Source organism: Salvelinus fontinalis, chromosome 3 (genome assembly GCF_029448725.1).
Source record: "Salvelinus fontinalis isolate EN_2023a chromosome 3, ASM2944872v1, whole genome shotgun sequence".
Taxonomy (NCBI): domain Eukaryota; kingdom Metazoa; phylum Chordata; class Actinopteri; order Salmoniformes; family Salmonidae; genus Salvelinus; species Salvelinus fontinalis.
In genome coordinates, this window is record NC_074667.1 from 67024512 (window position 1) to 67049359 (window position 24848).

The following is a 24848-nucleotide window of genomic DNA, read 5'->3' on the forward strand; positions in this document are numbered from 1 at the left end:
TAGCTGCATTGAACTGAAAAGATGAGTGACCCAGGGATGTGTGTGCTTTGGGGACCTTTAACAGAATGTGACTGGCAGAACGGGTGTTGTATGTGGAGGATGAGGGCTGCAGTAGATATCTCAGATAGGGGGGAGTGAGGCCTAAGAAGGTTTTATGAATAAGCATCAACCAGTCGGTCTTGCGACGGGTATACAGAGATGACCATTTTACGGAGGAGTACAGAGTGCAGTGATGGGGTGCATATAGGGTGCATTGGTGGCAAATCTGATGGCCGAACGGTAAAGAACATCTAGCTGCTCGAGAGCACCCTTACCTGCCGATCTATAAATGATATCTCCGTATTCAAGCATGGGTAGGATGGTCATCTGAATTAGGGTTAGTTTGGCAGCTTGGGTGAAAAAGGAGCGATTACGATAGAGGAAACCAAGTCTAGATTTAACTTTAGCCTGCAGCTTTGATATGTGCTGAGAGAAGGACAGTGTACCATCTAGCCATACTCCCAAGTACTTGTATGAGGTGACTACCTCAAGCTCTAAACCCTCAGAGGTAGTAATCACACCGGTGGGGAGAGGGGCATTCTTCTAACCAAACCACATGACCTTTGTTTTGGAGGTGTTCAGAACAAGGTTAAGGGCAGAGAAAGCTTGTTGGACACTAAGAAAGCTTTGTTGTAGAGCGTTTAACCCAAAATCCGGGGAGGGGCCAGCTGAGTATAAGACTGTATCATCTGCATATAAATGGTTGAGAGAGCTTCCTACTGCCTGAGCTATGTTGTTGATGTAAATTGGGAAGAGCGTGGTGCCTAGGATGGTGCCTTGGGGTACTCCCTTGGTGACAGGCAGTGGCAGAGACAGCAGATTTTCTGACTTTATACACTGTACTCTTTGAGAGAGGTAGTTAGCAAACTAGGCCAAAGACCCTCAGGGATACCAATACTCCTTAGCCGGCCCACAAGAATGGAATGGTCTACCATATCAAAAGCTTTGGCCAGGTCAATAAAATAGCAGCACAACATTGCTAATACTGAACCTCTATACAACACCAACATGATGCTAATACTGAACCTCTATACAACACCAACATGATGCTAATACTGAACCTCTATACAACACTACCGTGATGCTAATACTGAACCTCTATACAACACTACCGTGATGCTAATACTGAACCTCTATACAACACTACCGTGATGCTAATACTGAACCTCTATACAACACCAACATGATGCTAATACTGAACCTCTATACAACACTACCGTGATGCTAATACTGAACCTCTATACAACACTACCGTGATGCTAATACTGAACCTCTATACAACACTACCGTGATGCTAATACTGAACCTCTATACAACACTACCGTGATGCTAATACTGAACCTCTATACAACACCAACATGATGCTAATACTGAACCTCTATACAACACTACCGTGATGCTAATACTGGACCGCTATACAACACTACCGTGATGCTAATACTGAACCTCTATACAACACTACCATGATGCTAATACTGAACCTCTATACAACACTACCGTGATGCTAATACTGAACCTCTATACAACACTACCGTGATGCTAATACTGAACCTCTATACAACACTACCGTGATGCTAATACTGAACCGCTATACAACACTACCGTGATGCTAATAATGAACCTCTATACAACACTACCATGATGCTAATACTGAACCTCTATACAACACTACCGTGATGCTAATACTGAACCGCTATACAACACTACCGTGATGCTAATAATGAACCTCTATACAACACTACCGTGATGCTAATACTGGACCTCTATACAACACCAACATGATGCTAATACTAAACCTGTACAAAAATGTAAGTAGTTGCTGTTAATTCTCCTGTGTTGTCTTGTAGTTCCTGAACTCTGTCCGTCTGTGGGACTTCATCGAGGAGCGTGAGCAGCGCAGTGTTGCCCAGCCGCAGGAAGACGAGGTCAGCGAACTGAGAGAACTCTTCATGCAGATGTCTGGTCCAGGAGGGGAGGAGAGCAGTGCAGTGTCTGCCCAGCCCTGAGCCCTCAACCTGGGGCCCTAACTACCCGTTACCCAGGCCCCTAACTACCCGTTACCCAGGCCCCAGCACTCTGACCAACGGCTCATATCAAAATGCAAACATACATACGACACTGGACAATAAAATGTACTCACTAGTAAGCCTTTCATGTTGATGGTTTCAGGCTTTTTTAAATGATATTTTTACTCATGGTACATTTGTGTGGAAAATAACATAGTAAATCTGTACATAGAGCTGTAATGGTTCTGTTAAAGAAGCTGCTATATTTTCCGGATATGTTTTAGATAATTTATCTCTGGAAGGCTTTTTATATGAATGGGGTAGACATCTATAGAATGAACTCTAAGGTCATAGTTTTCAAGTACAGTGAAATGCCTTTACTTTATTTTCTTTGGATCTATAGAATCAGTTTGAGGTTGTATAGATAGATCGAGCTATGTAATGATAGATCAGACAGCCTCTCAGCCAGGCCACAACATGTGTTACAGGTAGGTCACATATAGACATTTTTAAAAGAAACAAAACGTTGAATTCAAAGCAATGCACCCAGGGGCTCTATTCAAGCTGGATTGCTGAAGTGATAGGAATTACTTTCATTTCCGATTGAGCCGACTTATTCAGTGTTCACCGTGAATGCGGTCTCTGCTAACGCAGTAACATTGGCTTTAAATTTAAATCACGCTGTAACGCTGAACTTCCACGATACGGATTGAATAGAGCCCCAAGTCTGTTTCATACTCGATGTCCATGAAATTATGGTGTGTTAATTTAGAGGCTTTTACATTTACGTTGCAACTAGTTCCTTCTATAGGAACTATTTAGTGTTGATGGATGCTCACATTATGAGGTGTAGTGACTTTATCCTTTTTTAATGGTATAAAATGATGTTGACCTTATTATCCTACATCGTTCATCTATAGTAAGAGCATAAAGCAGGCCCTGGGTGATCTATCAGCCTGTAGAGGTGCAGAGGAATGAGCTCCTACCAGTAGTCCTCTCTATTATCTAATGTATTGTGTGAAGCTGCCTGGGGAGACTCGACTATAGTGTTTAGATAATATTATGCTACAGTGTTTAATGTATATTCTATGGGAAATCAGAATCACTATGTTGGCTTTTATTTATCCAATTTCTTTTCAGTTTGAATGATTATTTCCAATTAGTTTGTCAATAGCAGCAGTCCGTTCATTCAATAAAGAACATGTTTGACAGCAGAAGAATATGAGTGTTTTTTCACCTCCCTTTAACCGAGGGGTTAATGGATTGAGGCCAGACAATATAGTACTGCTATATATCCTGAGGTTTACAACCCTGGTTGTGGGGCTGGAATGGTGTGGGTGGGTGGGTGTGTAGTAGTTTCTGTGTTTTCTGTTGGCCGCCGATTCCAACCCGAGTTAAGCACGCATAAATGGAACGTAATTCCCTTTTTATGCGCTTTTCTGTATGTGTAGACCTTGAACTTAAGCATGACGATGCTGAACCCAAGCTATAGTCTTCTGTAGAGCTGAACCCAGGCTATAGTCTTCTGTAGGGCTGAACCCAAGCTATAGTCTTCTATAGGGCTGAACCCCAAGCTATAGTCTTCTGTAGGGCTGAACCCAGGCTATAGTCTTCTGTAGGGCTGAACCCAGGCTATAGTCTTCTGTAGGGCTGAACCCAAGCTATAGTCTTCTGTAGAGCTGAACCCAGGCTATAGTCTTCTGTAGGGCTGAACCCAAGCTATAGTCTTCTATAGGGCTGAACCCCAAGCTATAGTCTTCTGTAGGGCTGAACCCAGGCTATAGTCTTCTGTAGGGCTGAACCCAGGCTATAGTCTTCTGTAGAGCTGAACCCAGGCTATAGTCTTCTGTAGGGCTGACACCAAGCTATAGTCTTCTGTAGGGCTGAACCCAAGCTATAGTCTTCTGTAGAGCTGAACCCAGGCTATAGTCTTCTGTAGGGCTGAACCCAGGCTATAGTCTTCTGTAGGGCTGAACCCAAGCTATAGTCTTCTGTAGGGCTGAACCCAAGCTATAGTATTCTGTAGGGCTGAACCCAGGCTATAGTCTTCTGTAGAGCTGAACCCAGGCTATAGTCTTCTGTAGGGCTGAACCCAAGCTATAGTCTTCTGTAGGGCTGAACCCAGGCTATATAGTCTTCTGTAGGGCTGAACCCAGGCTATAGTCTTCTGTAGGGCTGAACCCAGGCTATAGTCTTCTGTAGGGCTGAACCCAGGCTATAGTCTTCTGTAGGGCTGAACCCAGGCTATAGTCTTCTGTAGAGCTGAACCCAAGCTATACTCTTCTGTAGGGCTGAACCCAGGCTATAGTCTTCTGTAGGGCTGACCCCAGGCTATAGTCTTCTGTAGGGCTGACCCCAAGCTATAGTCTTCTGTAGAGCTCAATCCAGGCTATTGTATTCTGTAGGGCTGAACCCAAGCTATAGTCTTCTGTAGGGCTGAAACCCGGCTATAGTCTTCTGTAGGGCTGAACCCAAGCTATAGTCTTCTGTAGGGCTGAACCCAGGCTATAGTCTTCTGAACCCAAGCTATAGTCTTCTGTAGGGCTGAACCCAAGCTATAGTCTTCTGTAGGGCTGAACCCAGGCTATAGTCTTCTGTAGAGCTGAACCCAGGCTATAGTCTTCTGTAGGGCTGAACCCAAGATATAGTCTTCTGTAGGGCTGAACCCAAGATATAGTCTTCTGTAGGGCTGAACCCAAGATATAGTCTTCTGTAGGGCTGAACCCAAGCTATAGTCTTCTGTAGGGCTGAACCCAAGATATAGTCTTCTGTAGGGCTGAACCCAAGATATAGTCTTCTGTAGGGCTGACCCCAAGCTATAGTCTTCTGTAGAGCTGATCCCAGGCTATAGTCTTCTGTAGGGCTGAACCCAAGCTACAGTCTTCTGTAGAACTGAACCCAGGCTATAGTCTTCTGTAGAGCTGAACCCAGGCTATAGTCTTCTGTAGGGCTGACCCCAAGCTATAGTCTTCTGTAGAGCTGATCCCAGGCTATAGTCTTCTGTAGGGCTGAACCCAGGCTATAGTCTTCTGTAGAACTGAACCCAGGCTATAGTCTTCTGTAGGTCTGAACCCAGGCTATAGTCTTCTGTAGGGCTGATCCCAGGCTATAGTCTTCTGTAGGGCTGAACCCAAGCTATAGTCTTCTGTAGAGCTGATCCCAGGCTATAGTCTGTAGGGCTGAACCCAGGCTATAGTCTTCTGTAGAACTGAACCCAGGCTATAGTCTTCTGTAGGTCTGAACCCAGGCTATAGTCTTCTGTAGGGCTGATCCCAGGCTATAGTCTTCTGTAGGGCTTAACCCAAGCTATAGTCTTCTGTAGGGCTGAACCCAGGCTATAGTCTGTAGGGCTGAACCCAGGCTATAGTCTTCTGTAGGGCTGAACCCAGGCTATAGTCTTCTGTAGAGCTGAACCCAAGCTAGAGTCTTCTGTAGAGCTGAACCCAGGCTATAGTCTTCTGTAGAGCTGACTCTGCCAAGTTGATGTATACACTTCAGAATGTTTTAATTATATACCTGGGCTTTTCTCAGTTTTATTTTACAATTTGTGTCATGTTAAAAATGAGACATTATTGCGAGCCACCGTCAGTAATACCAACATACATTTACAGTGCATTCTGAAAGTATTCAGTCCCCTTGACCTTTTCTACATTTAGTTGTGTTACAGCCTTATTCTAAATGGATTAATGAGGATTTTTTTTAATTTAATCTACACACAATACCCAATATGACAAAGCGAAAACAGGTTTTTAGAAATATGTATTTATTTACATAAGTATTCAGACCCTTTGCCATGAGGCTTGCAATTGAGCTCAGGTGCATCATGTGTCCAATCAATCAATCACATTTATTTATAAAGCCCTTTTTACATCAGTCGATGTCACAAAGTGCCATACAGAAACCCAGCCTAAAACCCCAGCAAGCAATGCAGATGTAGAAGCACGGTGGCTTGGAGAAACTCCCTAGAACGAAACCTAGAGAGGAAACAGGCTCTGAGGGGTGGCCAGTCCTCTTCTGTCTGTGCTGCGTGGAAATTATAACAGTACATGGCCAAGATGTTCAAACATTCATAGATGACCAGCAAGGTCAAATAATAATAATTACAAAGGTTGTAGAGGGTGCAACAGGTCAGCAACTCAAGAGTAAATGTCAGTTGGCTTTTCATAGCCGAGCATTCAGAGTTCGAGACAGCAGGTAAGGTAGAGAGAGTCGGAAACAGCAGGTCCAGGACAAGGTAGCACGTCCAGTGAACAGGTCAGAGACTGCCAGGCAGTCCTGAGGCATGGCCCCAGGGCTCAGGTAAAAGCACAGACCCCACAACACTAGAGAGATATCCGCAAACCACCAACTTACTACCCTGAGACAAGGCTTAGTATAACCCAGGAAGATCTCCCCCACGGCACGATCTTCCTGTACGCCAACCTGGCACCCCTCCTACGGGCAGCATGGAAGAGCACCAGTAAGCCAGTGACTCAGCCCCTGTAACAGGGTTAGAGGCAGAGAATCCCAGTGGAGAGAGGGGAACCGGCCAGGCAGAGACAGCAAGGGTGGTTCGTTGCTCCAGAGCCTTTCCGTTCACCTTCACACTCCTGGGCCAGACTACACTCAATCATTGGACCTACTGAAGAGATGAGTCTTCAATAAAGACTTAAAGGTTGAGACCGAGTCTGCGTCTCTCACATGGGTAGGCAGACCATTCCATAAAAATGGAGATCTATAGGAGAAAGCCCTGCCTCCAGCTGTTTGCTTAGAAATTCTAGGGACAATTAGGAGGCCTGCGACTTGTGACCGACCAAATCGGAAAGATAGGTAGGAGCAAGCCCATGTAATGCTTTGTAGGTTAGCAGTAAAACCTTGAAATCAGCCCTTGCCTTAACAGGAAGCCAGTGTAGGGAAGCTAGCACTGGAGTAATATGATCAAATTTCTTGGTTCTAGTCAGGATTCTAGCAGCCGTATTTAGCACTAACTGAAGTTTATTTAGTGCTTTATCCGGGTAGCCAGAAAGTAGAGCATTGCAGTAGTCTAACCTAGAAGTAGCAAAAGCATGGATACATTTTTCTGCATCATTTTTGGACAGAAAATGTCTGATTTTTGCAATGTTACGTAGATGGAAAAAAGCTGTCTTGATATGTTCGTCAAAAGAGAGATCAGGGTCCAGAGTAACGCTGAGGTCCTTCACAGTTTTATTTGAGACGACTTTGAGGACAAACCATTCACAGAGACAAACTGATATCTTTCCGACAGATAAGATCTAAACCAGGCCAGAACCTGTCCGTGTAGACCAATTTGGGTTTCCAATCTCTCCAAAAGAATGTGGTGATTGATGGTATCAAAGGCAGCACTAAGGTCTAGGAGCACGAGGATAGATGCAGAGCCTCTGTCTGACGCCATAAAAGGTAATTTACCACCTTCACGAGTGCAGTCTCAGTGCTATTGTAACGGATGTGAAATGGCTAGCTAGTTAGCGGGTACGCACTACTAGCGTTTCAATCAGTTACGTCACTTGCTCTGAAACCTAGAATTAGTGTTGCACCTTCCTCTGCAAGGGCCGCGGCTTTTGTGGAGCGATGGGTAACGACGCTTCGTGGGTGACCGTTGTTGATGTGTGCAGAGGGTCCCTGGTTTGCGCCCGTCTCGGGGCGAGGGTTTAAAGTTATACTGTTACACTATGATGGGGTCTAAAACCAGACTGAAGCATTTCATATACATTGTTTGTCTTCAGGAAGGCAGTGAGTTGCTGCACAACAGCTTTTTCATTTGTTTGAGAGGAATGGAAGATTCGATATGGACCGATTAGTTTTTTATATTTTCCGGGTCAAGGTTTGGCTTTTTCAAGAGAGGCTTTATTACTGCCACTTTTAGTGAGTTTGGTACACATCCGGTGGATAGAGAGCTGTTTATTATGTTCAACATAGGAGGGCCAAGCACAGGAAGCAGCTCTTTCAGTAGTTTAGTTCAGTCATAGAGATATCTACCACAATATATCACATTAATGGTCCCTTCCACCACCTGCTGGACAGAAAGAACAGCTGCATTTATCCATTTCTAACAGAAGAAGTTAGTCATTGTAAATGGAGGAGTCCGTAATACAGACACATTAGTGGAACGATTTAGCACATCTTTATTTATTGACATTTATGTACAGGTAACATTACTATGGTACCAAGGGTCACTGGGTCATATTGATCATGCAAGGCAGTACTGCATACGGACCTACAATACATTATCAATGATTCATTATTACAAAATAAACTCCTGGATGACTCACATACAGTAACGGTACAATACAACATTTACAAAGCATTAAACAAGATGTTAGATGGCTTTAAGTTGAAATAAGCTGACAGGTTGGTAGAACTGCTGGACACCAAGGTGTTTACAGGACAGTTGATCTGAAACGTTATTGAAACTGTCCGGTTCTGGTGTTGCCTTGACAACTTAACGAGTGGTCGGATACCTTAAATTAAGTTCTGACTGATTAAAGGAGAGGTCTGACACCTTAAAGGAGAGGTCTGACTGATTAAAGGAGAGGTCTGACTGATTAAAGGAGAGGTCTGACTGATTAAAGGAGAGGTCTGACTGATTAAAGGAGTGGTCGGATACCTTAAATTAAGTTCTGACTGATTAAAGGAGAGGTCTGACTGATTAAAGGAGAGGTCTGACTGATTAAAGGAGCAGTCTGGAATCTTAAAGGAGAGGTTTGACTGAGTTAAAGGAGGGGTCTGACTGATTAAAGGAGAGGTCTGACTGATTAAAGGAGAGGTCTGACTGATTAAAGGAGTGGTCGGATACCTTAAATTAAGTTCTGACTGATTAAAGGAGAGGTCTGACTGATTAAAGGAGAGGTCTGACTGATTAAAGGAGCAGTCTGGAATCTTAAAGGAGATGTTTGACTGATTAAAGGAGGGGTCTGACTGATTAAAGGAGGGGTCTGACTGATTAAAGGAGGGGTCTGACTGATTAAAGGAGGGGTCTGACTGATTAAAGGAGGGGTCTGACTGATTAAAGGAGGGGTCTGACTGATTAAAGGAGGGGTCTGACTGATTAAATAGAGGTCTGACTGATTAAATAGAGGTCTGACTGATTAAAGGAGGGATCTGACTGATTAAATAGAGGTCTGACTGATTAAATAGAGGTCTGACTGATTAAATAGAGGTCTGACACCTTAAAGGAGAGGTCTGACTGATTAAAGGAGGGGTCTGACTGATTAAGGGAGAGGTCTGACTGATTAAATAGAGGTCTGACTGATTAAATAGAGGTCTGACACCTTAAAGGAGAGGTCTGACTGATTAAAGGAAAGGTCTGCTTGTATGTATGAGTCCACAGCCACAGCGAGGTATTATTATTAAACAACTGTTAATGAAGAAGAACGTACTGCAGATATCTGTACTACACAGGAAGTACATATGGTGATACAGGAGTCAGGGGTCACCAATCACAGATATCTGTACTACACAGGAAGTACATATGGTGATACAGGAGTCAGGGGTCACCAATCACAGATATCTGTACTACACAGGAAGTACATATGGTGATACAGGAGTCAGGGGTCACCAATCACAGTCACTAATCTGAAATAAAACATCACATTGAGGCTACAACATCCAGAGGGTAACATCAACACAAACATCCATTCTGCTCCACAACACCTACTGATGGAGCCGTCATCTTCATGCATTAGAACGTCATATATATCTCCTCCTCCTCACACACTGACCGAGGGCCAAGCTTCACGCAGGTAGCTAGCTACAGGTAGTTACAGGTAGCCGGCACTTTGACATCATCACACTCAACTGGCCAATTGAGTCCTCAGAGACACAGAGGCAGGGGATGGAGGCGGGACTTGGGAGTTATACAGTTACACACAGTTAATCTCAGACTGGGTCACGTTTATGTCAATGAAGTCATCTGCCAATCCTAGCGCATGTGGGAGAGGACTAATCAGAGAAGAGGCTGGCGAAGGACTTTCGGATGTTCCGGATGGTCTCGGCCTTGGCTTCGTCCTCTCCGCCCGCCGAGGAGCTGGTCGAGCTGGAGCGGAAGAACGATGCATCTCCCAATGCGCTGAAGGCATTGGTCAGGGACTGGGACTTACTGAAACACACAGAGACATCACGTTAACTCTACCCTTAACCCCTAATCTGGTCAGGGACTGGGACTTACTGCTGAGACAGAGACATCACATTAAACCTGACCTTAAACCCTAAAGCTAACCTGGTTAGGGACTGGGATTTACTGCAGAGACATCACATTAAACCTGACCTTAAACCCTAATCTGGTCAGGGACTGGGACTTACTGCTGAGACAGAGACATCACATTAAACCTGACCTTAAATCTAACCCTGAAGCTAACCTGGTTAGGGACTGGGATTTACTGCAGAGACAGAAACATCACATTAAACCTGACCTTAAATCTAACCCTAAAGCTAATCTGGTTAGGGACTGGGATTTACTGCTGAGACAGAAACATTACATTAAACCTGACCTTGAACCCTAACCCTAAAGCTAATCTGGTCAGGGACTGGGACTAGAACAAACACACAGTACATCAGGGTAATGGCTCTGATAACATTATCACCATGTCATCCTTTTTGTTTAATGTAGCTAAAGCTCTTACTTCAGCAGTGGATGGCCCTTGGGTGCAGGCTGTTCTTCAACCGGAGGCTGAGCTTCAGCTGGGGCTGGGGCTGAGACTGGGGCTGGGGATGAGCCTGGGGCGGGGGCTGAGACTGGGGCTGGGGATGAGGCTGAGTCTGGGGCTGGGGATGAGGCTGGGGCGGGGGCTGAGACTGGTAGTGGGGATGAGGCTGGGGCTGGGGATGAGGCTGGGGCGGGGGCTGAGACTAGTAGTGGGGATGAGGCTGAGACTGGGGCTGAGCCTGGCGCTGGGGATGAGACTGGAGCTGGGGATGAGGCTGGGGATGGGAATGAGGCTGAAACTGAGAATGGAGTAGGCTCTGGAGCAGGCTCTGGGGCCGTGGCAGTGCCAGTGGAGGACATGGGCATCATAATAGGGGTGGGGTCTGGGTGAAAGTCTGGGGAAAGGACCGTTGGTGGCTGAGCTTTAGCTGGAGACTGGGGCAAGAAAGGGGACTGCACCCTCCCAGGAGACCTCTTTGGGGACAGGGACTGCCCTGGTGCTCTGGATGAAGACACAGCATCAGGACTGGGCTTCAAGCCAAGGGGGGGAAGGGGGGTCTGGGGTTTGGGCTGGATCAGGGGCTTGGAGTTGCGGCGTACAGGAGGTATAGGCTTGGGCCTGGGAGGCAGTGGGGGCAGCTCTGCTGGCTTCCCTGGGGGAGGGGCTGCTGATGGAGACACCTGAGGCTGGGGCTGGGGCTGCTGTGTAGTGGGGGCAGGGGGTGGAACTGGGGGTGAGACAGGAGCAGGGGTCGGGGATAGGGCTGGGAGTAAGGCAGGTGCTAGGCTGGAGGTTGGAGCTGAGACAGGGGCAGCAGCTGGGGCTGGGGGTGAGAGGGGGGCAGGGGCTGAGACAGGGGCAGCAGCTGGGGCTGGGGGTGAGAGGGGGGCAGGGACTGAGACAGGGGCCAGGATTGGGGATAGGACTGGGGCTGAGACATGGGCTGTGGCAAGGGCTGGAGCTGGAGCAGGCTTTTGCACCGGGGAAGGGATAGGCTTTGGTACTTGAGCAGAGGTCGTCTTTACCACCGCAGGAGGGGGTGGCTTTGGTGGAGGGGAAGAGGATTTCTTTTGCACTGGGGTAGAGACTGGAGCAGAGTATGGTTTTGCCACTGGAGTGGAGGCTTGCTTTTGAATGGGGATGGTGGCCACTCTTAAAACCGGAGGGGGGGCTGGCTTTGGCGGAGGGGACACCTTGGGGGCTAACTCTGCTGGAGGCTCCACACTCTGTGGTTGAGTGTGCTGGGCTTGCACTGCACCTCCTACAGGTAGGACACAGAACAATATCATGTTATAATACATACTGGAAAATAAAATACAAAACACAAAATAAAGAAAAACCCTGACAAAAACCAAATAGCTTTTGTTTAAAATCTTTCTAAATCAAGTGAATGGTGACAGACAGGCAGGGGGAGCCTGCAGGTTGTGGTGTGGCCAGCAGGGGCAGCCTGCAGGTTGTGGTGTCTCCAGCAGGGGCAGCCTGCAGGTTGTGGTGTGGCCAGCAGGGGGAGCCTGCAGGTTGTGGTGTCTCCAGCAGGGGCAGCCTGCAGGTTGTGGTGTCTCCAGCAGGGGGAGCCTGCAGGTTGTGGTGTCTCCAGCAGGGGGAACCTGCAGGTTGTGGTGTGGCCAGCAGGGGGAGCCTGCAGGTTGTGGTGTCTCCAGCAGGGGGAGCCTGCAGGTTGTGGTGTCTCCAGCAGGGGGAGCCTGCAGGTTGTGGTGTGGCCAGCAGGGGGAGCCTACAGGTTGTGGTGTGGCCAGCAGGGGGAGCCTGCAGGTTGTGGTGTCTCCAGCAGGGGGAACCTGCAGGTTGTGGTGTGGCCAGCAGGGGGAGCCTGCAGGTTGTGGTGTCTCCAGCAGGGGCAGCCTGCAGGTTGTGGTGTGGCCAGCAGGGGCAGCCTGCAGGTTGTGTTGTCTCCAGCAGGGGGAGCCTGCAGGTTGTGGTGTCTCCAGCAGGGTCAGCCTGCAGGTTGTGGTGTCTCCAGCAGGGTCAGCCTGCAGGTTGTGGTGTCTCCAGCAGGGGGAGCCTGCAGGTTGTGGTGTGGCCAGCAGGGGAGCCTGCAGGTTGTGGTGTCTCAAGCAGGGGGAACCTGCAGGTTGTGGTGTGGCCAGCAGGGGGAGCCTGCAGGTTGTGGTGTCTCAAGCAGGGGGAGCCTGCAGGTTGTGGTGTCTCCAGCAGGGGCAGCCTGGAGTTTGTGGTGTCTCCAGCAGGGGGAGCCTGCAGGTTGTGGTGTCTCCAGCAGGGGCAGCCTGCAGGTTGTGGTGTGGCCAGCAGGGGCAGCCTGCAGGTTGTGGTGTGGCCAGCAGGGGAAAATGCAGGCTGTGGTGTCTCCAGCAGGGGCAGCCTGCAGTTTGTGGTGTCTCCAGCAGGGGGAGCCTGCAGGTTGTGGTATGGCCAGCAGGGGGAGCCTGCAGGTTGTGGTGTCTCCAGCAGGGGGAGCCTGCAGGTTGTGGTGTCTCCAGCAGGGGGAGCCTGCAGGTTGTGGTGTGGCCAGCAGGGGGAGCCTGCAGGTTGTGGTGTCTCCAGCAGGGGGAGCCTGCAGGTTGTGGTGTGGCCAGCAGGGGGAGCCTGCAGGTTGTGGTGTGGCCAGCAGGGGCAGCCTGCAGGTTGTGGTGTGGCCAGCAGGGGCAGCCTGCAGGTTGTGGTGTGGCCAGCAGGGGGAGCCTGCAGGTTGTGGTGTGGCCAGCAGGGGCAGCCTGCAGGTTGTGGTGTGGCCAGCAGGGGCAGCCTGCAGGTTGTGGTGTGGCCAGCAGTGGAGCCTGCAGTTTGTGGTGTGGCCAGCAGGGGGAGCCTGCAGGTTGTGGTGTGGCCAGCAGGGGCAGCCTGCAGTTTGTGGTGTCTCCAGCAGGGGGGACCTGCAGGTTGTGGTGTCTCCAGCAGGGGAACCTGCAGTTTGTGGTGTGGCCAGCAGGGGGAGCCTGCAGGTTGTGGTGTCTCCAGCAGGGGGAGCCTGCAGGTTGTGGTGTCTCCAGCAGGGGGAGCCTGCAGGATGTGGTGTCTCCAGCAGGGGAACCTGCAGTTTGTGGTGTGGCCAGCAGGGGGAGCCTGCAGGTTGTGGTGTCTCCAGCAGGGGGAGCCTGCAGGTTGTGGTGTCTCCAGCAGGGGGAGCCTGCAGGATGTGGTGTCTCCAGCAGGGGAACCTGCAGTTTGTGGTGTGGCCAGCAGGGGCAGCCTGCAGGTTGTGGTGTCTCCAGCAGGGTCAGCCTGCAGGTTGTGGTGTCTCCAGCAGGGGGAGCCTGCAGGTTGTGGTGTGGCCAGCAGGGGAGCCTGCAGGTTGTGGTGTCTCAAGCAGGGGGAACCTGCAGGTTGTGGTGTGGCCAGCAGGGGGAGCCTGCAGGTTGTGGTGTCTCAAGCAGGGGGAGCCTGCAGGTTGTGGTGTCTCCAGCAGGGGCAGCCTGCAAGTTGTGGTGTCTCCAGCAGGGGCAGCCTGCAGTTTGTGGTGTCTCCAGCAGGGGGAGCCTGCAGGTTGTGGTGTCTCCAGCAGGGGCAGCCTGCAGGTTGTGGTGTGGCCAGCAGGGGCAGCCTGCAGGTTGTGGTGTGGCCAGCAGGGGAAAATGCAGGCTGTGGTGTCTCCAGCAGGGGCAGCCTGCAGTTTGTGGTGTCTCCAGCAGGGGGAGCCTGCAGGTTGTGGTGTGGCCAGCAGGGGGAGCCTGCAGGTTGTGGTGTCTCCAGCAGGGGGAGCCTGCAGGTTGTGGTGTCTCCAGCAGGGGGAGCCTGCAGGTTGTGGTGTGGCCAGTAGGGGAGCCTGCAGGTTGTGGTGTCTCCAGCAGGGGGAGCCTGCAGGTTGTGGTGTGGCCAGCAGGGGGAGCCTGCAGGTTGTGGTGTGGCCAGCAGGGGCAGCCTGCAGGTTGTGGTGTGGCCAGCAGGGGCAGCCTGCAGGTTGTGGTGTGGCCAGCAGGGGGAGCCTGCAGGTTGTGGTGTGGCCAGCAGGGGCAGCCTGCAGGTTGTGGTGTGGCCAGCAGGGGCAGCCTGCAGGTTGTGGTGTGGCCAGCAGTGGAGCCTGCAGTTTGTGGTGTGGCCAGCAGGGGGAGCCTGCAGGTTGTGGTGTGGCCAGCAGGGGCAGCCTGCAGGTTGTGGTGTCTCCAGCAGGGGCAGCCTGCAGGTTGTGGTGTGGCCAGCAGGGGGAGCCTGCAGGTTGTGGTGTCTCCAGCAGGGGCAGCCTGCAGGTTGTGGTGTCTCCAGCAGGGGGAGCCTGCAGGTTGTGGTGTCTCCAGCAGGGGGAACCTGCAGGTTGTGGTGTGGCCAGCAGGGGGAGCCTGCAGGTTGTGGTGTCTCCAGCAGGGGGAGCCTGCAGGTTGTGGTGTCTCCAGCAGGGGGAGCCTGCAGGTTGTGGTGTGGCCAGCAGGGGGAGCCTACAGGTTGTGGTGTGGCCAGCAGGGGGAGCCTGCAGGTTGTGGTGTCTCCAGCAGGGGGAACCTGCAGGTTGTGGTGTGGCCAGCAGGGGGAGCCTGCAGGTTGTGGTGTCTCCAGCAGGGGCAGCCTGCAGGTTGTGGTGTGGCCAGCAGGGGCAGCCTGCAGGTTGTGTTGTCTCCAGCAGGGGGAGCCTGCAGGTTGTGGTGTCTCCAGCAGGGTCAGCCTGCAGGTTGTGGTGTCTCCAGCAGGGTCAGCCTGCAGGTTGTGGTGTCTCCAGCAGGGGGAGCCTGCAGGTTGTGGTGTGGCCAGCAGGGGAGCCTGCAGGTTGTGGTGTCTCAAGCAGGGGGAACCTGCAGGTTGTGGTGTGGCCAGCAGGGGGAGCCTGCAGGTTGTGGTGTCTCAAGCAGGGGGAGCCTGCAGGTTGTGGTGTCTCCAGCAGGGGCAGCCTGGAGTTTGTGGTGTCTCCAGCAGGGGGAGCCTGCAGGTTGTGGTGTCTCCAGCAGGGGCAGCCTGCAGGTTGTGGTGTGGCCAGCAGGGGCAGCCTGCAGGTTGTGGTGTGGCCAGCAGGGGAAAATGCAGGCTGTGGTGTCTCCAGCAGGGGCAGCCTGCAGTTTGTGGTGTCTCCAGCAGGGGGAGCCTGCAGGTTGTGGTATGGCCAGCAGGGGGAGCCTGCAGGTTGTGGTGTCTCCAGCAGGGGGAGCCTGCAGGTTGTGGTGTCTCCAGCAGGGGGAGCCTGCAGGTTGTGGTGTGGCCAGCAGGGGGAGCCTGCAGGTTGTGGTGTCTCCAGCAGGGGGAGCCTGCAGGTTGTGGTGTGGCCAGCAGGGGGAGCCTGCAGGTTGTGGTGTGGCCAGCAGGGGCAGCCTGCAGGTTGTGGTGTGGCCAGCAGGGGCAGCCTGCAGGTTGTGGTGTGGCCAGCAGGGGGAGCCTGCAGGTTGTGGTGTGGCCAGCAGGGGCAGCCTGCAGGTTGTGGTGTGGCCAGCAGGGGCAGCCTGCAGGTTGTGGTGTGGCCAGCAGTGGAGCCTGCAGTTTGTGGTGTGGCCAGCAGGGGGAGCCTGCAGGTTGTGGTGTGGCCAGCAGGGGCAGCCTGCAGTTTGTGGTGTCTCCAGCAGGGGGGACCTGCAGGTTGTGGTGTCTCCAGCAGGGGAACCTGCAGTTTGTGGTGTGGCCAGCAGGGGGAGCCTGCAGGTTGTGGTGTCTCCAGCAGGGGGAGCCTGCAGGTTGTGGTGTCTCCAGCAGGGGGAGCCTGCAGGATGTGGTGTCTCCAGCAGGGGAACCTGCAGTTTGTGGTGTGGCCAGCAGGGGGAGCCTGCAGGTTGTGGTGTCTCCAGCAGGGGGAGCCTGCAGGTTGTGGTGTCTCCAGCAGGGGGAGCCTGCAGGATGTGGTGTCTCCAGCAGGGGAACCTGCAGTTTGTGGTGTGGCCAGCAGGGGCAGCCTGCAGGTTGTGGTGTCTCCAGCAGGGTCAGCCTGCAGGTTGTGGTGTCTCCAGCAGGGGGAGCCTGCAGGTTGTGGTGTGGCCAGCAGGGGAGCCTGCAGGTTGTGGTGTCTCAAGCAGGGGGAACCTGCAGGTTGTGGTGTGGCCAGCAGGGGGAGCCTGCAGGTTGTGGTGTCTCAAGCAGGGGGAGCCTGCAGGTTGTGGTGTCTCCAGCAGGGGCAGCCTGCAAGTTGTGGTGTCTCCAGCAGGGGCAGCCTGCAGTTTGTGGTGTCTCCAGCAGGGGGAGCCTGCAGGTTGTGGTGTCTCCAGCAGGGGCAGCCTGCAGGTTGTGGTGTGGCCAGCAGGGGCAGCCTGCAGGTTGTGGTGTGGCCAGCAGGGGAAAATGCTGGCTGTGGTGTCTCCAGCAGGGGCAGCCTGCAGTTTGTGGTGTCTCCAGCAGGGGGAGCCTGCAGGTTGTGGTGTGGCCAGCAGGGGGAGCCTGCAGGTTGTGGTGTCTCCAGCAGGGGGAGCCTGCAGGTTGTGGTGTCTCCAGCAGGGGGAGCCTGCAGGTTGTGGTGTGGCCAGCAGGGGGAGCCTGCAGGTTGTGGTGTGGCCAGCAGGGGCAGCCTGCAGGTTGTGGTGTGGCCAGCAGGGGCAGCCTGCAGGTTGTGGTGTGGCCAGCAGGGGGAGCCTGCAGGTTGTGGTGTGGCCAGCAGGGGCAGCCTGCAGGTTGTGGTGTGGCCAGCAGGGGCAGCCTGCAGGTTGTGGTGTGGCCAGCAGTGGAGCCTGCAGTTTGTGGTGTGGCCAGCAGGGGGAGCCTGCAGGTTGTGGTGTGGCCAGCAGGGGCAGCCTGCAGTTTGTGGTGTCTCCAGCAGGGGGGACCTGCAGGTTGTGGTGTCTCCAGCAGGGGAACCTGCAGTTTGTGGTGTGGCCAGCAGGGGGAGCCTGCAGGTTGTGGTGTCTCCAGCAGGGGGAGCCTGCAGGTTGTGGTGTCTCCAGCAGGGGGAGCCTGCAGGATGTGGTGTCTCCAGCAGGGGAACCTGCAGTTTGTGGTGTGGCCAGCAGGGGCAGCCTGCAGGTTGTGGTGTGGCCAGCAGGGGCAGCCTGCAGTTTGTAGTGTGGCCAGCAGGGGCAGCCTGCAGTTTGTGGTGTGGCCAGCAGGGGCAGCCTGCAGGTTGTGGTGTGGCCAGCAGGGGCAGCCTGCAGTTTGTGGTGTTGCCAGCAGGGGCAGCCTGCAGTTTGTGGTGTTGCCAGCAGGGGCAGCCTGCAGTTTGTGGTGTGGCCAGCAGGGGCAGCCTGCAGTTTGTGGTGTGGCCAGCAGGGGCAGCCTGCAGGTTGTGGTGTCTCAAGCAGGGGGAACCTGCAGGTTGTGGTGTGGCCAGCAGGGGGAGCCTGCAGGTTGTGGTGTCTCCAGCAGGGGCAGCCTGCAGGTTGTGGTGTCTCCAGCAGGGGGAGCCTGCAGGTTGTGTTGTCTCCAGCAGGGGGAGCCTGCAGGTTGTGGTGTGGCCAGCAGGGGGAGCCTGCAGGTTGTGGTGTCTCCAGCAGGGGGAGTCTGCAGGTTGTGGTTTGGCCAGCAGGGGGAGCCTGCAGGTTGTGGTGTGGCCAGCAGAGGGAGCGTGCAGGTTGTGGTGTGGCCAGCAGGGGGAGCCTGCAGGTTGTGGTGTGGCCAGCAGAGGGAGCCTGCAGGTTGTGTTGTGGCCAGCAGGGGCAGCCTGCAGTTTGTGGTGTGGCAAGCAGGGGAACCTGCAGTTTGTGGTGTGGCCAGCAGGGGCAGCCTGCAGTTTGTGGCGTGGCCAGCAGGGGAGCCTGCAGTTTGTGGTGTGGCCAGCAGGGGAGCATGCAGTTTGTGGTGTGGCCAGCAGGGGGAACCTGCAGTTTGTGGTGTGGCCAGCAGGGGGAGCCTGCAGTTTGTGGTGTGGCCAGCAGGGGAACCTGCAGTTTGTGGTGTGGCCAGCAGGGGAACCTGCAGTTTGTGGTGTGGCCAGCAGGGGCAGCCTGCTGGTTGTGGTGTGGCCAGCAGGGGGAACCTGCAGTTTGTGGTGTGGCCAGCAGGGGGGACCTGCAGGTTGTGGTGTCTCCCGCAGGGGCAGCCTGCAGTTTGTGGTGTGGCCAGCAGGGGAACCTGCAGTTTGTGGTGTGGCCAGCAGGGGAACCTGCAGTTTGTGGTGTGGCCAGCAGGGGAACCTGCAGTTTGTGGTGTGGCCAGCAGGGGAACCTGCAGTTTGTGGTGTGGCCAGCAGGGGAACCTGCAGTTTGTGGTGTGGCCAGCAGGGGAACCTGCAGGTTGTGGTGTCTCCAGCAGGGGGAGCCTGCAGGTTGTAGTGTCTCCAGCAGGGGCAGCCTGCAGGTTGTGGTGTCTCCATCAGGGGCAGCCTACAGGTTGTGGTGTGGCCAGCAGGGGCAGCCTACAGGTTGTGGTGTGGCCAGCAGGGGCAGCCTGCAGTTTGTGGTGTGGCCAGCAGGGGGAGCCTGCAGGTTGTGGTGTGGCCAGCAGGGGCAGCCTGCAGTTTGTGGTGTGGCCAGCAGGGGCAGCCTGCAGTTTGTGGTGTGGCCAGCAGGGGAGCCTGCAGGTTGTGGTGTGGCCAGCAGGGGCAGCCTGCAGTTTGTGGTGTGGCCAGCAGGGGGAGCCTGCAGTTTGTGGTGTGGCCAGCAGGGGCAGCCTGCAGTTTGTGGTGTGGCCAGCAGGGGAGCCTGCAGATTGTGGTGTGGCCAGTAGGGGCAGCCTGCAGTTTGTGGTGTGGCCAGCAGGGGGAGCCTGCAGTTTGTGGTGTGGCCAGCAGGGGCAGCCTGCAGTTTGTGGTGTGGCCAGCAGGGGCAGCCTGCAGTTTGTGGTGTGGCCAGCAGGGGCAGCCTGCAGTTTGTGGTGTGGCCAGCAGGGGCAGCCTGCAGTTTGTGGTGTGGCCAGCAGGGGGAGCCTGCAGGTTGTGGTGTGGCCAGCAGGGGCAGCCTGCAGTTTGTGGTGTGGCCAGCAGGGGGAGCCTGCAGTTTGTGGTGTGGCCAGCAGGGGGAGCCTGCAGTTTGTGGTGTGGCCAGCAGGGGCAGCCTGCAGGTTGTGATGTGGCCAGCAGGGGCAGCCTTCAGTTTGTGGTGTGGCCAGCAGGGGGAGCCTGCAGTTTGTGGTGTGGCCAGCAGGGGGAGCCTGCAGTTTGTGGTGTGGCCAGCAGGGGGAGCCTGCAGGTTGTGGTGTCTCCAGCAGGGGCAGCCTGCAGGTTGTGGTGTCTCCAGCAGGGGGAGCCTGCAGGTTGTGGCGTCTCCAGCAGGGGCAGCCTTCAGTTTGTGGTGTGGCCAGCAGGGGGAGCCTGCAGTTTGTGGTGTGGCCAGCAGGGGGAGCCTGCAGTTTGTGGTGTGGCCAGCAGGGGGAGCCTGCAGTTTGTGGTGTGGCCAGCAGGGGGAGCCTGCAGGTTGTGGTGTCTCCAGCAGGGGCAGCCTGCAGGTTGTGGTGTCTCCAGCAGGGGGAGCCTGCAGGTTGTGGTGTCTCCAGCAGGGGCAGCCTGCAAGTTGTGGTGTGGCCAGCAGGGGGAGCCTGCAGGTTGTGGTGTCTCCAGCAGGGGGAGCCTGCAGGTTGTGGTGTCTCCAGCTGGGGGAGCCTGCAGGTTGTGGTGTGGATCAACATCACAGGAGGATTGACCAGATCAACATAACAGGAGGATTGACCAGATCACCATGGTGGAAACATGCTCAACCAGATCAACATCAGCCTGTCCTATGGGATCAATAGTCTATGTTCATCAATGTATGTCATAAACATCCCAATGGTTGCTTGTGACTCAAATAAGACTTAGACATAATTATTACTACACTATATATTACTACACATGTGTTACTGCACTATGTATTACTACACTATATATTACTGCACTATGTTTTACTACACTATATATTACTGCACTATGTTTTACTACACTATATATTACTACACTATGTATTACTACACTATATATTACCGCACTATGTATTACTGCACTATATATTACTGCACTATGTTTTACTACACTATATATTACTACACTATGTATTACTGCACTATATATTACTACACTATATATTACTACACTATGTATTACTGCACTATATATTACTACACTATATATTACCGCACTATGTATTACTGCACTATATATTACTGCACTATGTTTTACTACACTATATATTACTACACTATGTATTACTGCACTATATATTACTACACTATATATTACTACACTATGTATTACTGCACTATATATTACTACACTATATATTACCGCACTATGTATTACTACACTATATATTACCGCACTATGTATTACTACACTATATATTACTACACTATGTATTACTACACTATATATTACTGCACTACGTATTACTGCACTATGAATTACTGCACTATGTATTACTGTACTATGTATTACTACACTATGTATTACTGCACTACGTATTACTACACTACGTATTACTACACTATGTATTACTGCACTATGTATTACTACACTATGTATTACTACACTATGTATTACTGCACTATGTATTACTGCACTATGCATTACTGCACTATGTATTACTGAACTATGTATTACTGAACTATGTATTACTGTACTATGTATTACTACACTATGTATTACTGCACTACGTATTACTGTACTACGTATTACTGCACTATATATTACTGCACTATGTATTACTGCACTATGTATTACTGCACTATGTATTACTACACTATGTATTACTGCACTATATATTACTGTATGTATTACTGCACTATATATATTACTGCACTACGTATTACTACACTATGTATTACTACACTATATATTACTGCACTATGTATTACTGCACTATGTATTACTGCACTATGTATTACTGCACTACGTATTACTGTACTACGTATTACTGCACTATGTATTACTGCACTATGTATTACTGCACTATGTATTACTGCACTATGTATTACTACACTATGTATTACTGCACTATATATTACTGTATGTATTACTGCACTATATATATAACTGCACTACGTATTACTACACTATGTATTACTACACTATATATTACTGCACTATGTATTACTGCACTATGTATTACTGCACTATGTATTACTGCACTATGTATTACTACACTATATATTTCTGTACTATGTATTACTGTACTATGTATTACTACACTATGTATTACTGCACTATATATTACTGCACTATGTATTACTGTACTATGTATTACTACACTATGTATTACTGCACTATGTATTACTACACTATATATTTCTGTACTATGTATTACTGTACTATGTATTACTGTACTATGTATTACTGCACTATATATTACTGCACTATGTATTACTACACTATGTATTACTGCACTATGTATTACTACACTATGTATTACTGCACTATGTATTACTGCACTATATATTACTGCACTATGTATTACTGTACTATGTATTACTACACTATGTATTACTGCACTATGTATTACTACACTATATATTTCTGTACTATGTATTACTGTACTATGTATTACTACACTATGTATTACTGCACTATATATTACTGCACTATGTATTACTACACTTTGTATTACTGCACTATGTATTACTACACTATATATTACTACACATGTATTACTGCACTATATATTACTGCACTATATATTACTGCACTATATATTTCTGTACTATGTATTACTACACTATATATTTCTGTACTATGTATTACTACACTATGTATTACTACACTATATATTTCTGTACTATGTACTACTGTATGAATTACTGTACTATGTATTACTGCATGTATTACTCCACTATGCATTACTCCACTCTGCATTACTCCACTATGCATTACTCCACTCTGCATTACTCCACTATGCATTACTCCACTCTGTATTACTCCACTATGCATTACTCCACTCTGCATTACTCCAATCTGCATTACTCCAATCTGCATTACTCAAATCTGCATTACTCCACTATGCATTACTCCACTCTGCATTACTCCACTCTGCATTACTCCACTCTGCATTACTCCACTCTGCATTACTCCACTCTACATTACTCCACTGTGCATTACTCCACTATGCATTACTCTACTATGCATTACTCCACTATGCATTACTCTACATTACTCTACATTACTCCACTCTACATTACTCCACTATGCATTACTCTGCATTACTCTACATTACTCTACTATGCGTTACTCTACTATGCGTTACTCTACTATGCGTTACTCCACCATGCATTACTCCACCATGCATTACTCCACTCTGCATTACTCCACTCTGCATTACTCCACTCTGCATTACTCCACTCTACATTACTCCACTGTGCATTACTCCACTGTGCATTACTCCACCATGCATTACTCCACCATGCATTACTCCACTATGCATTACTCCACTTTGCATTACTCCACTATGCATTACTCCAATATGCATTACTCCACTCTGCATTACTCCACTGTGCATTACTCCACTATGCATTACTCCACTATGCATTACTCTACTATGCATTACTCTACTATGCATTACTCCACTATGCATTACTCCACTATGTATTACTCCACTATGTATTACTCTGCATTACTCTACTATGCGTTACTCTACTATGCATTACTCTACTATGCATTACTCCACTATGCATTACTCCACTATGCATTACTCCACTATGCATTACTCTACATTACTCTACATTACTCCACTCTACATTACTCCACTATGCATTACTCTACATTACTCCACTATGCATTACTCTACATTACTCTACTATGCATTACTCTACTATGCATTACTCTACTATGCATTACTCTACTATGCATTACTCTACTATGCATTACTCCACTATGCATTACTCCACTGTGCATTACTCTACTATGCATTACTCCACTATGCATTACTGTACTATTGAACAAGTAACCCTCATTGAGTCTTGTATTAATCCACATCCTTGTTCAAGACATAGATTACATGGCACAGTTCTAAGCAATCTTGTTTCTAGACCGTTTCAAGCCCATGGTTATTTCATATAGAGTGTTAACTACTGATCATAGCAGTTTGAGACTCCACCTGATCTGAAATCCCGTATCTGTGTTCCTGAACTGATTCATGTATATTTCAGAAGTTCAATTTAAAAAATGGATCTCATTGTAATTCTGGCTTCTCAAACTAACTCAGCCATTTTGATAATTACTGAGACTTGGTTAAAAAAAAGTCTGTGCCAGAATCTCTGTGTGTCTGAATGGATAAAATGTTTATAGATCTGGCATTGGGGGAGGTGGGGGTGTCACCAGATTCATAATGAACAACTTGAATGTTGCTGTTTGAGTTTCCACCTCTGTCCCAAGCAATTTGAGTGTCTTGTCCTAAATATGGGCCTTAGTAATAATGCCCAACTAACGTTAGTGGGAGTTTATCACCCTCCCTAGGCCCTCCCAATTGCTCTTAGCAAATTGTCTGACTTGCTGTCTAACTATGCTAAATCAGAATTACTAATATTGGATGATCTTAACCTGGATTGGTTGATGCCAATATCATATAGACGGAAATATATTTGCACCGAGGTAAATTTAACTCAACTGATAACTAAACCAACCCGCCCCAACTTAAAACAGATCTTCTAAAAATAGATAAAAATACACCGGGGACTGTAAAGCAACGCAAACATACGCAAAGACACGTGCACACATGATTACATACGCACTACACACACACATGATTACATACGCACTACACACACATGATTACATACGCAAAGACACATGCACACATGATTACATACGCACTATACACACACATGATTACATACGCACTACACACACATGATTACATACGCACTACACACATGATTACATACGCACTATACACACACATGATTACATACGCACTATACATACATGATTACATACGCACTATACACACATGATTACATACGCACTACACACACATGATTACATACGCACTATACACACACATGATTACATACGCACTATACACACACATGATTACATACGCACTACACACACACATGATTACATACGCACTATACACACACATGATTACATACGCACTACACACACATGATTACATACGCACTATACACACACATGATTACATACGCACTACACACACATGATTACATACGCACTATACACACACATGATTACATACGCACTACACACACATGATTACATACGCACTATACACATATGATTACATACGCACTATACACACACATGATTACATACGCACTATACACACATGATTACATACGCACTACACACACATGATTACATACGCACTATACACACATGATTACATATGCACTATACACACACATGATTACATACGCACTATACACACACATGATTACATACGCACTACACACACACATGATTACATACGCACTATACACACACATGATT

The 24848-nt window shown here is 50.1% G+C and overlaps 2 protein-coding genes across 4 annotated transcripts in view; one reads left to right on the forward strand and one right to left on the reverse strand.

The window, feature by feature from the left end:
- Window positions 1-3265, forward strand: part of LOC129851359 (E3 ubiquitin-protein ligase makorin-2-like) — a 61496-nt gene extending 58231 nt beyond the window's left edge. For both annotated transcript variants that reach the window (XM_055917847.1, XM_055917848.1), the window contains one exon: window positions 1887-3265. In XM_055917847.1, coding sequence (XP_055773822.1) covers window positions 1887-2045 — 159 coding nt within the window. In that variant the 3' untranslated portion in view covers window positions 2046-3265. The remainder of the gene's footprint in view (window positions 1-1886) is intronic.
- Window positions 3266-8150: 4885 nt separating this feature from the next.
- The window catches only part of LOC129851360 (synapsin-2-like), a 231378-nt gene continuing 214680 nt past the window's right edge, over window positions 8151-24848 (reverse strand). Inside the window, exons 12-13 of one of the 2 annotated variants that reach the window (XM_055917849.1) lie at window positions 10664-11948; window positions 8151-10140 (exon numbers count right to left, since the gene is read on the reverse strand). In XM_055917849.1, the coding sequence (XP_055773824.1) occupies window positions 9984-10140; window positions 10664-11948 (1442 nt within the window). In that variant the 3' untranslated portion in view covers window positions 8151-9983. Of the gene's footprint in view, window positions 10141-10263; window positions 10343-10663; window positions 11949-24848 lie in introns of those variants that run through there. The other variant, XM_055917850.1, reaches the window with a different exon arrangement.